The sequence below is a fragment of the Hypomesus transpacificus genome, chromosome 7 (genome assembly GCF_021917145.1).
Source record: "Hypomesus transpacificus isolate Combined female chromosome 7, fHypTra1, whole genome shotgun sequence".
NCBI classification, from domain to species: Eukaryota; Metazoa; Chordata; class Actinopteri; order Osmeriformes; family Osmeridae; genus Hypomesus; species Hypomesus transpacificus.
The window spans coordinates 10,148,494-10,160,735 of NC_061066.1; the positions used below are offsets into that span (position 1 = coordinate 10,148,494).

The 12,242-nt window shown below is 49.1% G+C and overlaps 1 protein-coding gene across 1 annotated transcript; it reads right to left on the reverse strand.

Moving 5' to 3' along the window:
* Positions 1 to 60: 60 nt before the first annotated feature.
* LOC124469647 (sodium- and chloride-dependent GABA transporter 2-like) lies at positions 61 to 11,422 on the reverse strand. Its single transcript, XM_047023073.1, has 15 exons — positions 11,272 to 11,422; positions 10,394 to 10,561; positions 9,463 to 9,597; positions 8,554 to 8,694; positions 7,819 to 7,906; positions 7,443 to 7,575; positions 7,170 to 7,304; positions 5,350 to 5,453; positions 4,838 to 4,962; positions 4,541 to 4,653; positions 4,047 to 4,184; positions 3,794 to 3,896; positions 1,943 to 2,043; positions 1,135 to 1,305; positions 61 to 693 (listed from the first exon to the last, which is right to left on the reverse strand). Exons 1-15 carry the CDS (start codon positions 11,276 to 11,278, stop codon positions 532 to 534), a joined length of 1,824 nt encoding a protein of 607 aa, XP_046879029.1. The 5' UTR covers positions 11,279 to 11,422; the 3' UTR covers positions 61 to 531.
* Between the last annotated feature and the right edge of the window lie 820 nt (positions 11,423 to 12,242).

Consider the following 12,242-nt stretch of genomic DNA (forward strand, 5'->3'; position numbering starts at 1 on the left):
GACCGCGTATTCAAAAATAGTTAGAGAGCCATATTCTTATCCTAAATAAGTACAAAACATTTTGACATTCACGGTTTAATTTTTTTCACAACTTTGTACATTCTTTGTACAGTCATTATTACACAAAAAAGTTCCCTTTTCAAATGGTCATAGTACAATACCACAGTTGTTAGCACTTGTTTTATAACGGGGACAAAGGGTTACCAGATATTTTTTTTAATACAATATATTTTATTATTACACAATATTCCACAACATACCCATATGATCACATCCTTGCCATATACATCTTAATATGTTATCATTAATCCTGAAAAAAACTGAGAAACTGGGGGGGGAAATACTGAATTTTGACAATATAATACAAAAGGATGTGGTTTAGTGTCCTTTACAACCATACAAGTAGTGAAGCTTTAGTAAATGTAAAAATACATGTGTCCTATAACGTCCAGTTGCTCCTCCACACCTCAGCAGCTGGAGTCTGGTTAGGGTTAGGCCCTCAGCAGCTGGAGTCTGGTTAGGGTTAGGCCCTCAGCAGCTGGAGTCTGGCACGTGGAGGTAGCCTGCTCTGCTGGGCACAGCCCCCAGTGCTGTGGGCCCAGGGCCCTCCGCAGCAAACACTGCCAGAAGCTTGTCCTGTTCCTGTTTAGTTTTTGGAAGGTCGTCTGAGGGCTGGGTGAGGAAGAGGAGGCGCTGGGGAGAGAGAGAGAGAGAGAGAGAGAGAGAGAGAGAGAGAGGGAGCTGTGAGCTGTGTTTGGGGTCAGGGTTGGCATGGTAACTGTGAGCTGTGTTTGGGGTCAGGGTTAGCATGGCAACTGTGAGCTGTGTTTGGGGTCAGGGTTGGCATGGTAACTGTGAGCTGTGTTTGGGGTCAGGGTTGGCATGGTAACTGTGAGCTGTGTTTGGGGTCAGGGTTGGCATGGTAACTGTGAGCTGTGTTTGGGGTCAGGGTTGGCATGGTAACTGTGAGCTGTGTTTGGGGTCAGGGTTGGCATGGTAATTGTGAGCTGTGTTTGGGGTCAGGGTTGGCATGGTAACTGTGAGCTGTGTTTGGGGTCAGGGTTGGCATGGTAACTGTGAGCTGTGTTTGGGGTCAGGGTTTGCATGTGAGCTGTTTACAGAGCAGCAGCGTACCTCTCGGAGCGTCCCCTGGGTGGTGCAGAGCTTGTACACCATCCACAGAGGGATGCAGACCATGGAGGATAGGGCCAGTAGCCAGCCCAGGCAGTAGCCCCACCACGGGTATACATACACACCGTTGTACTTCAGGGGGGTGTACTTGATGAGGGAGAACGCAAACGTGCCCTACACACAAGTTAGGATAGTACAGTACATCAATGGTTAGGGTTAGGTAGAGAGGGTGAGGTAGAGAGGGTGAGGTAGACAAGGGGAGGTAGAGAGGGTGAGGTAGAGAGGGTTAGGTAGAGAGGGTGAGATAGAGAGGGTGAGGTAGAGAGGGTGAGGTAGAGAGGGTTAGGTAGAGAAGGTGAGGCAGATAAGGTGAGGTAGAGAGGATTAGGTAGAGATGGTGAGGTAGAGAGGGTGAGGTAGAGAGGGTGAGGTAGAGAGGTTGAGGCAGAGAAGGTGAGGTAGAGAGGGTGAGGCAGAGAGGGTTAGGTAGAGAGGGTGAGGTAGAGAAGGTGAGGCAGATAAGGTGAGGTAGAGAGGGTGAGGTAGAGAGGGTGAGATAGAGAGGGTGAGGAAGAGAGGGTGAGGTAGAGAGGGTTAGGTAGAGAAGGTGAGGTAGAGAGGGTGAGGTAGAGAGGGTTAGATAGAGAAGGTGAGGTAGAGAGGGTGAGGTAGAGAGGGTTAGGTAGAGAGGGTTAGGTAGAGAAGGTGAGGTAGAGAAGGTGAGGCATATAAGGTGAGGTAGAGAAGGTGAGGTAGAGAAGGTGAGGCAGAGAGGGTTAGGTAGGGGGACAGGGGGGTTGATAGCACTCACAATGCATGTCGCTGGGGTGAAGAACAACCAACAGTACTTGATGTAGGGTCCAGGACGGTAACCAATCATGTCCTCAATGTTGTCATAGAAACGGTCCACACCTGTATTAATACAGAGGTGGAGAGTGAGGAGGAAAGGGAAGTAGACAAGGGAAGGAGACAAGGGAAGGAAACAATGAGATGATAAACAGGGTTGAAGACAGATTTCATTCAAACATTTTGATTAAAAACATTTGATTAGAACTGAGATAAATCTCTTTTTTTAAAGTGTGCCTTTTTTTTGCTGGTGCAAATGTGATTTTGGGCAAAAAATAAATCACATTTATGCTGCGTCTGTGGAACTAATATAATGTGAACAAACCTTTTACCGAAATCTAAATGAATCCAGAGACAGTCAGTTACAATTTTGTTCACAAACATTTCTAGGGGTGTCAATAATTATGGAACACATAGTTTGTAAATAATTATTTACTAACAAAATATTTTTTTTAGGTTGGATTGTTCTAATTTCTTTCAGTGACATTAAACTTAAAGACCAACATTTTCACAACACTTTTTACTCATCCTGGGTAGGGCTCTGATCTGGATAAATGAAGGATGGTTTTCCAAAGTGTTAACAGGTGGAAGAGCACTGATCAGAAGTGTATAATAAAGTATAGACGGGTTTGCCTACCAAATCACATCTGTTCTAACAGTGTTTTGGTGATCAGAGTCAAGATAGATTAGGTCACTCAAAAGTCCTTGGTAAAAACTAGTTTTTAACAACTTTTAACATGTTAGCCTTAATTATATTATTGGGTGTGTTTGTCTGGCGCAACCTATATTTTCATATATATTTATTATTTATATTATTATTATTTATTCCCCACCCTAACTTGTCCCTCAATTTTTGCACTAAATTGCACTACATAGACAATGTAGGTGTCAAAATGTTGGTCTTGGTCACGATTGCTTTGCATATATTGGATTTTACGTTCTGTGTCATTTGGAGCAGATAAACATCTTAAAACCTGCAGGGCTACAGTAGACCCAGGATCAATGACCAGGATTGAGAGGCTGATATAGAGGGAGTATAAGAGAAGCTGACAAAGTTGAATGCTCTTTTCCCTACTTACAGCGCAGACGGAGCACCGAGTCTTCAGACCAGAGATGTTGTTACTGGATCACTTCCAGTCAAACTTGTTATATTAGCCCGCTTTCCAAAAATACATTTCAAGCTTATTAAAATTTTTGGAGGCCTATTTTCAGTTTGCAGATGATAATGTTGGAATAGGGATTCCAGCTGAGATACTGCCAGTGACAACGTTAGAATCAGCTTGTTTCCAAGTGGGTTCTTTATTAATAAATGAATGCAATATTTATGCTTAAAAATATCACTAGAAGGGAAAAACTTAAGGGGAAGTTTTAATCATAGAGGTTAGGACCATTTTTACACAGAATTGCCCAATTTCTTGGTTTTTATGCAACTGTTTCAACTATGTGAGGCTGCCACATATACTCTCACCATCCCCTCTTGAGAGAAGAATCATTCTTTTCATCATTTAATCCTAAACTAAACTCTCATTATTTGTGAGATGAGCTCAGTGCTAAATGAGCAGCAGCAAATGTAAGATTTTAAATCTGTGCTATCTTCATAAATAATAAGTATGCATACTATATTATACATTATACTATACTATATATTATACCGAAATATTAAAATGTAAGTTAAAAACTGACCCATCTGCAACAGACGCAAGAACACCTCACAATTTCCCAAAATTTCTCTCTCTAGTTATTAAAGTGTTTCTACAATAATTGGTCAAATCAAGTAAGAAAAGTGAGAGCGTATCTCAGGTCAAGAGAATCTTACCATAGACCCATGCGATGCACACAGTTTCAAAGATGGCCATGAACAGCAGACACATACCACTGGCAGCATAGTAGTCAAACAGCTGGAACACATACATGCCCCCCTGCAGGGAGGAGAGCAACATTCAGATTCGCCGTCTGGGCAGAGCCCGGTTACCATTCAGATACGCTGGGCTCTAAGGATGTGTCTGGGCTCTAAGGATGTGTCCGGGCTCCTAGGATGTGATTTCCACAGAGCAGGACCAGGGTTCTACCTCCATCAGCATGATGAGACCCATGAGGAAGGACAGGAAGGCCACCCCCAGCAGGAACAGCTCCCTGCGGTACGGACGCCGAAACACGGACGGATACATGTCCACCATGGCCGTCACCAAGCTCTCCACACACACAAACTGGAGGAGAAGGAAGGAGAAAGGGAAGGAAGGAGAAAGGGAAGGAAGGAGAGGGAGGGAGGGAGGGAGGGAGGGAGGGAGGGAGGGAGGGAGGGAGGGAGGGAGGGAGGGAGGGAGGGAGGGAGGGAGGGAGGGGAAATAAAGAGGGAGGGAGGGAGTTGAGAGAGAGGGAGGAGAGAGAGAGGGAGGAAGGGATGGAGAGGGAGACAATTTCAGGGTCTCAGCTGGCTGTCTAGGGTCAGGGGTCATGGTCTCACCTGGCTGTCTAGGGTCAGGGGTCATGGTCTCACCTGGCTGTCTAGGGTCAGGGGTCATGGTCTCACCTGGCTGTCTAGGGTCAGGGGTCATGGTCTCACCTGGCTGTCTAGGCCAAGTAGGATGATCATGATGAAGAAGAAGCAGGCCCAGAGAGGAGAGAAGGGCATCATAGACACGGCTCTTGGGTAGGCGATGAAGGCCAGGCCAGGACCTGCACAACGACAACCACACGACAACCACACAATAACCACACAACAACCACACAACAACAATACAAAAAACAACACAAAAAGCACATACATTATACATAAAAACACACAAATATATATATGTGTATATCTGTAAAAGTATATATCCAGAAACACATAGATCTACAATGTAGGCAACAAACGGACCAGACTCTGCCACTTCAGCGATGGGAACGTTCTGCTCGTACGACATGAAGCCCAGGATGGAGAAGATGGCGAAGCCAGCGATGAAGCTGGTCCCGCTGTTCAGGAAGCACAGTGCCAGACAGTCCCTGCAGCACAGACACACAGAGTCATGCAGCACAGTGCCAGACAGTCCCTGCAGCACAGACACACAGAGTCATGCAGCACAGTGCCAGACAGTCCCTGCAGCACAGACACACAGAGTCATGCAGCACAGACACATAGACAGTTCTGCAGCACAGACGCACAGTCCTGCAGCACAGACACACAGACAGTCCTGCAACACAGACACACCTGTGTTGCTTTGCACCCTTCCTGGTAAATACACTGTGCCTTAAATCTGACCACTGAAATATTGTTTGAACTATGTACTGTGTGTAGAGTGTGGGTAGAGGAGTGTGGTTAGAGTGTGGGTAGAGGAGTGTGGGTAGAGGGGTGTGGGTAGAGGGGTGTGGGTAGAGGAGAGTATAGGTTACTTGTAGCAGTTGTTGTTGTACTTGTTGTAGCTCCCCAGTGCGGTGAGGCACCCCAGACAGATGGCGTAGGAGAAGAAGATCTGAGTACCTGCATCCATCCACACCTGCAACACAGACCAGACCAGGGTGAACCCCACAACCCCACACCCTGCACACCTGCACAACAGACCAGACCAGGGTGAACCCCACGACCCCACACAACAGACCTAACCAGGGTGAACCCCACACCCTCCACACCTGCACAACAGACCTAACCAGGGTGAACCCCACACCCTCCACACCTGCACAACAGACCTAACCAGGGTGAACCCCACACCCTGCACACCTGCACAACAGACCTAACCAGGGTGAACCCCACACCCTGCACACCTGCACAACAGACCTAACCAGGGTGAACCCCACGACCCCACACCCTGCACACCTGCACAACAGACCAGACCAGGGTGAACCCCACACCCTGCACACCTGCACAACAGACCTAACCAGGGTGAACCCCACACCCTGCACACCTGCACAACAGACCTAACCAGGGTGAACCCCACACCCTGCACACCTGCACAACAGACCTAACCAGGGTGAACCCCACACCCTGCACACCTGCACAACAGACCAGACCACACCCTCCACACCTGCAACACAGACCAGACCACACCCTCCACACCTGCAACACAGACCAGATCACACCCTCCACACCTGCAACACAGACCAGTCCACACCCTCCACACCTGCACAACAGACCAGACCACACCCTCCACACCTGTAACACAGACCAGACCACACCCTCCACACCTGCAACACAGACCAGACCACAACATCCACACCTGCATCACAGACCAGACCACACCCTCCACACCTGCATCACAGACCAGACCACACCCTCCACACCTGCATCACAGACCAGACCACACCCTCCACACCTGCAACACAGGTCAGGCAGGATGTCACCTTTGTTTTTGTTTAAACACTCTTGAGATCTTCTTTGATTTATAGACAATGAAGAAAGGGTCAAATACACGTGTCCCGGAGGGGAAGGTTAGGTTTAGGGGAGAGGGAGTGAAACCGTTCTAACTGATCATTAACATCCCTGACACGACACAGGGGAACGGCAGGCTAGTTTACTGACTCGTGGTTATAACATTGATTAACAACATACAACCACTACGACAAATGCTGGCTGGACAGTGAGGAGGTTAGGGGCAGGGTGGACAGGGTTAGGGGCAGGGGCAGGGTGGACAGGGTTAGGGCCAGGGTGGACAGAGTTAGGGGAGGGTGGACAGGGTTAGGGCCAGGGTGGACAGAGTTAGGGGAGGGTTAGGCGCAGGGTGGAGGTGGAGGGTTAGGGGCAGGATGGAGGAGGAGGGTTAGGGGCAGGGTGGAGGAGGAGGGTTAGGGGCAGGGTGGAGGAGGAGGGTTAGGGGTAGGGTGGAGGAGGAGGGTTAGGGGCAGGATGGAGGAGGAGGGTTAGGGGCAGGGTGGAGGAGGAGGGTTAGGGGCAGGGTGGAGGAGGAGGGTTAGGGGTAGGGTGGAGGTGGAGGGTTAGGGGCAGGGTGGAGGTGGAGGAGGAAGAACAGAGGGTTTCCTACAACATATAGATTTCCATGTCAGAGGAAAATGACGATAACCAGCCCTGTTGCATGTGTGTGTCAGGCGTAGAGAGGGTCATCTGTTAATCGCAAAGTTTGCTGTTTAATTCCCGACTCCTCCAGGCCATGAACCGAAGTGTACTTGAGCAAGACTCTGAAGCCCAAGTTTCTCCCGATGGGCATTTACCATGTATGTATGAGTGAGTGTGTGTAGACCAGTGTGTAGGGGGTAGTAACCTGGGGGTCTGCCAGGCGGCCCAGGTCAGGGTAGAGGTAGAACTGGATCCCCCGGCCTGCACCCGGCAGGGTGACCCCACGCACCAGCAGCACCAGCAGCATCAGGTAGGGGAATGTAGCAGTGAAGTACACCACCTGGAGAGTGCGAGTCAGGTGTACAAGTTAGGGATCAGGGTTAGGGGTCAGGGGTACAAGTTAGGGATCAGGGTTAGGGGTCATGTTAAAGGGTCAGGGTTAGGGGTCATGTTAAAGGGTCAAGGTTAGAGTTCCCACCTTGCCTGTGGACTTCACCCCCTTCCAAATGCAGAAGTAGCACATGACCCAGGCCACCAGCAGACACAGGGCCAGGTCCCAGTTCAGGGAGCCCATGTGGTCAATGCCCGGCGACAGCCTCAACGCTCTTCTCCTTAACACACACACACATACATTTACATATTCACACACACACACGCATTCACACACACAAACTCATTCACACACAGACACACATACATCAACATGCACACGCACGCACGCACACCCACCCACACACCAACATGCGCACGCGCACACACCCACATACAAACATACACCCACGCACACACACTTAATGCTTCAAATCTGTTATCCTGAAGGGATGTGGGTTGTGATGTGAAGTTTCAACACTTACTCCCAGAACTCGATGACAGGAGATGTGGCGTTTGGGTTTGGAATGAAATCCACAGACTCGTTTCTCCTCTGAAACTCCACACAGTTCTCTGAGCGAGAACACAGTTAACATCAGTATTAGAAATGACCTGCCATGTGCTCAGACTTGCTTAAACTTTGAGACAAGCTACTAGCAGGATCAACCAGATAGCCTCATCATTCATACTTCCCATTCCTACTCCTCATCAGATCAAAACTAATCAGTTGTTTGTTGATTACTTCAACAAATATTCCATTCATCCTCCACCTCATCTGGGCTGACCTGGCCCTAGGTCATGACACGGCACTGGGTTCTATAAAGCCAGTTTTCCAAACCCCAAAGACCGCTTATTTAATTTGTTCAAGCTGTCAGGCTAGCCTGTGTTGCTTAACCTGAGTTACTGACCCGACAGGAAAGAGGATTTGACCTGTTTACTGAGTGTCTGGATGTGTGAATGATCAAGTGGACAAGGGAGCTGTCCTACCACCCAGTCGCCTGGCGTTTTAAAGAGAAGGTACTTTCAGGTCACGTGGTCGGGAACATTGCCACACAGTTATCTAAACTACTTGAACCTGTCTCGTATTAGCCTTGGTCATGGAACTGCTTTAGCCATGACTGATTTGTTTATTCAGGACTTTACTGTAATCCCCATCATTCTTGTTATGAAACAGGTCCCACAGTTAGTTTACCTGTGCTCCAGGGTTAGAGTTTGTTTACCTGTGTTCCAGGTGTTATTGCAGGACGACCAGGGCAGGTCCCAGGTGAAGGAAAAGGAAAGGTAGAATATACCCCACGCTAGAACGATGATGTAGTAAAAATTCAGAAGTGCTACGATCACCTGCGTACCGTAACCCAGACCTGCAGCACAGGAGAGTGGCCAGCAGGGGAGACCAGGAGGAGAGAGACCAGGAGGAGAGAGAGCAGGAGGAGAGAGACCAGGAGGGGAGACCAGGAGGAGAGACCAGGAGGAGAGACCAGGAGGAGAGAGAGTAGGAGGAGAGAGACCAGGAGTAGAGAGACCAGGAGGGGAGACCAGGAGGAGAGAGATGAGGAGGGCAGACCAGGAGGAGAGAGACCAGGAGGGGAGACCAGGAGGAGAGAGACCAGGAGGAGAGACCAGAAGGAGGGACCAGGAGGGGAGACCAGGAGGAAAGAGAGACCAGGAGGAGAGAGACCAGGAGGAAAGAGAGACCAGGAGGAAAGAGAGACCAGGAGGAGACAGAGATCAGGAGGAGAGAGACCGAGAGGAGAGAGACCAGAAGGAGAGACCAGGAGGACAGAGAGACCAGGAGGAAGAAAGACAAGGAGGAGAGACCAGAGGGAAAGAAACCAGGAGCAGAGAGACCAGGAGGAGAGAGACCAGGAGGAAAGACCAGGAGGAGAGAGACCAGGAGGAAAGAGAGAACAGGAGGAAGAAAGACAAGGAGGAGAGATCAGAGGGAAAGAAACCAGAAGGAGAGACCAAGAGGAGAGAGACCAGGAGGAGAGACCAGGAGGAGAGAGATCAGGAGGAGAGCCCAGGAGGAGAGACCATAAGATCAAAGTCAAATTTGCAGGTATTATAGAAATAGATGGAAGATTATTAAAAGTAGATGTTAGATTATTGTAGAATAGAGGCATGGTTACCCTCGAACAGGGGACTGATCTTCCTCCAGCAGGTGATGCCCCCCTCGCTGGTGAACTGGCCCAGCGCCGTCTCCAGGAAGAACACGGGAACTCCACAGGTGAACAGGAAGATCATGTAGGGGATGAGGAAGGCACCTGGAGAAAGAGGGTTTGTTTATATGGATGAAGGATGGATGACGCTCTGCATGATGCATGCGTATGTCTGGAACATGACACCATGGTCTTCATAAGGCTCCAGTTTGCTGACAGAAACATCTAGGGTTGGGGGAACAGCAGGGTTAGGGGGAACAGCAGGGTTAGGGGGAACAGCAGGGTTAGGGTGAACAGCAGGGTTAGGGGGAACAGCAGGGTTAGGGTTAGTGGACACACCATCTAAAATAACCTTCAACGTTCTGGACCGAGCTGTGGACACATCAGGGTTCCAACTGCCGCCCCGTCAGAGTGCATGTGTGTGTTTGTGTGAGTGTGTGGTATGTGTGAGTGTGTTTGTGTGAATGTGTGGTGTGTATGAGTGTGTTTGTGGTGTGTGAGTGTACGTGTAAGTGGGCGTGTGAGTGTGTGTGGTGTGTGAGTGTGTACGTGTGTGTAAGTGTGTGTGTGTGTGGAGGATTTTGGGAACATCTACAGCACCACAGGAGCAGCTGTCCAGGAGAGGACGGAGCAACAACAGCTGTGTGACCCCTGACCCCTGACCTCTGACCCTGCTGCCAGCAGGGTGCGTCTGATACAGCACCTACACAAGCAGCTCCTCACATGCCGTTTACAGCAGCCCCAGGGGACAGCAGCTCGGCTAACCCTGAATACAAATCAACTCTGACCTCTAGAAGTCTGCTCAAACAATGCACATCTTATATGTTACTTTCCATATGCATATGCTTTGGATAAGAGTTGCTCAATGAATGCCGACCATGATCATAGCCCCCCCACTCACCTCCCCCGTTCTTGTAGCAGAGGTATGGGAAGCGCCACATGTTGCCCAGACCAATGATGGACCCTGCCACAGAGAGGACAAACTCCAGCTTGTTGCTCCACTGGCCCCTCTCCTGCATCTTCTCCTCCGGGGGCGCGGGGGGGGCCCTGGGGGGGGCCGGTTTGTCCCCTGGACAACACAGTAAACACAACCCCCTATAAGTAAAAAGTGAGACAAGCTTGTTTCCCTCCTGGGGTTAGAGTCACCAGCTTAAGACAGTTGGGGTGTGTACTTTTACCCCCACACAAGCAAGCTCTCCCCTCCCCCCACACAAACACTTCCTCCAATGCTCAAAGTGTGATGTAAGGGCAAAGTGCATCATGTCATGCTAGCTTTGTTTAGCAGTGCAACAGCTGAAGATACAAAATAATTTCTGGATCACCTCTCCAACTTTAAGTCATAAACTGACGAGCAGAGGTACTTGCTCTGAAAAGGGTTAGAGTTGGGGTTGGGAATGGTGCTGAAAAATAGAGCTTGCATCACACTGCAGCTGTGTGGAGTGCAAACCTGGTTAGTTAAAGCTCACTTTTAAACTCTTTCTCAGATATAACAAACTCTGGTCTCATCATTCTCCTCAAGGGTCAATTTGGAGTCTATGTCATAAGACACCTGTAGCATTCTACACAGTACCCAGCCAGGTCTTTGATTATCGTAGTCTAATAAATTGAAGCATGAGTTATGAAATATATGATCCTTTGTTTTGGTTATGTTAAGGTCCACAAAATATCCATAGCATTCTTTTTTTTAACCAATGTTAAATACTATATCGTTCATTCAGCAATTAATGTATTAATGCATAGGTCTCAGGAGGTTATTCTTTCCCTCTGTTTTGTACTCACCATTCATCTCTACCAGATTCTGCTCTCCACAGCCAAGGCAGTCACTACAGCTCTGCTCTCCACAGCCAAGGCAGTCCCTACAGCTCTGCTCTCCACAGCCAAGGCAGTCCCTACAGCTCTGCTCTCCACAGCCAAGGCAGTCACTACAGCTCTGCTCTCCACAGCCAAGGCAGTCACTACAGCTCTGTCTGGAGATGCCGAGGCTAAAGGGGAGAAAGAAAGAGGTGGGAAGTTATGATGCTGGACTAGGCCAGCCCCCTCTGCACACCTCTCACTCCCTCCCCCTCTACACATCTCCCACTCTCAGAGGCAGGCAGACAGAGACAGACAGGCAGATAGCTAGGCGGACAGACAGAGACAGACAGGCAGCTCCACTATGTAGGTGGTCATGTGACAACCAGCAACAAATCTTACCAGAGCCCTGGTAGGTCAAGCAGAGGTCACATTCAGAAGTGTGCAATGGAACACTTTGTTGATTAATTCCAGTGGGACATCCGGCAAGAGGCCATCCAGGGTCACACAGACTCGGGTTCAAGGGTCATACATGCTCAGGGTCAGAGGTCAACCTTCTGTTGTGTTCAGGACTTGGTGGTCAGATGGCTAAGCGGTTAGGGAATCGGGCTACCAATCAGAAGGTTGCTGGTTCGATCCCGGCTGTGCAAAAATGACATTGTGTCCCTGGGCAAGGCACTTCACCCTACTTGCCTCGGGGGGAATGTCCCTGTACTTACTGTAAGTCGCTCTGGATAAGAGCGTCTGCTAAATGACTACATGTAAACTAAAATATGGTCACGTGGTTTTCGCCCAACAGTTCTTCTGAAAAGATACCAGTCACACCACAGCAACCTAAAGCTAGCCAGTGATAAAGTTGTGCTAAATGTAAACATAGTTTCACACCAACGTCTTGGCTTCCAATAATAAGTTATGCGTTATAGACATGGGGGAAGCAGAACTCTTAATAAAGATATACT

What these genes read in the sequence shown, in the direction of transcription:
- LOC124469647 (XM_047023073.1), bottom strand. An exon ending in GATCAGTCCCCTGTTCGAGG is followed by an intron (nt 8,695 to 9,462) that starts GTAACCATGCCT and finishes CCTGTGCTGCAG; the next exon opens with GTCTGGGTTACGGTACGCAG. An exon ending in GGGTGAAGTCCACAGGCAAG is followed by an intron (nt 7,305 to 7,442) that starts GTGGGAACTCTA and finishes CGCACTCTCCAG; the next exon opens with GTGGTGTACTTCACTGCTAC.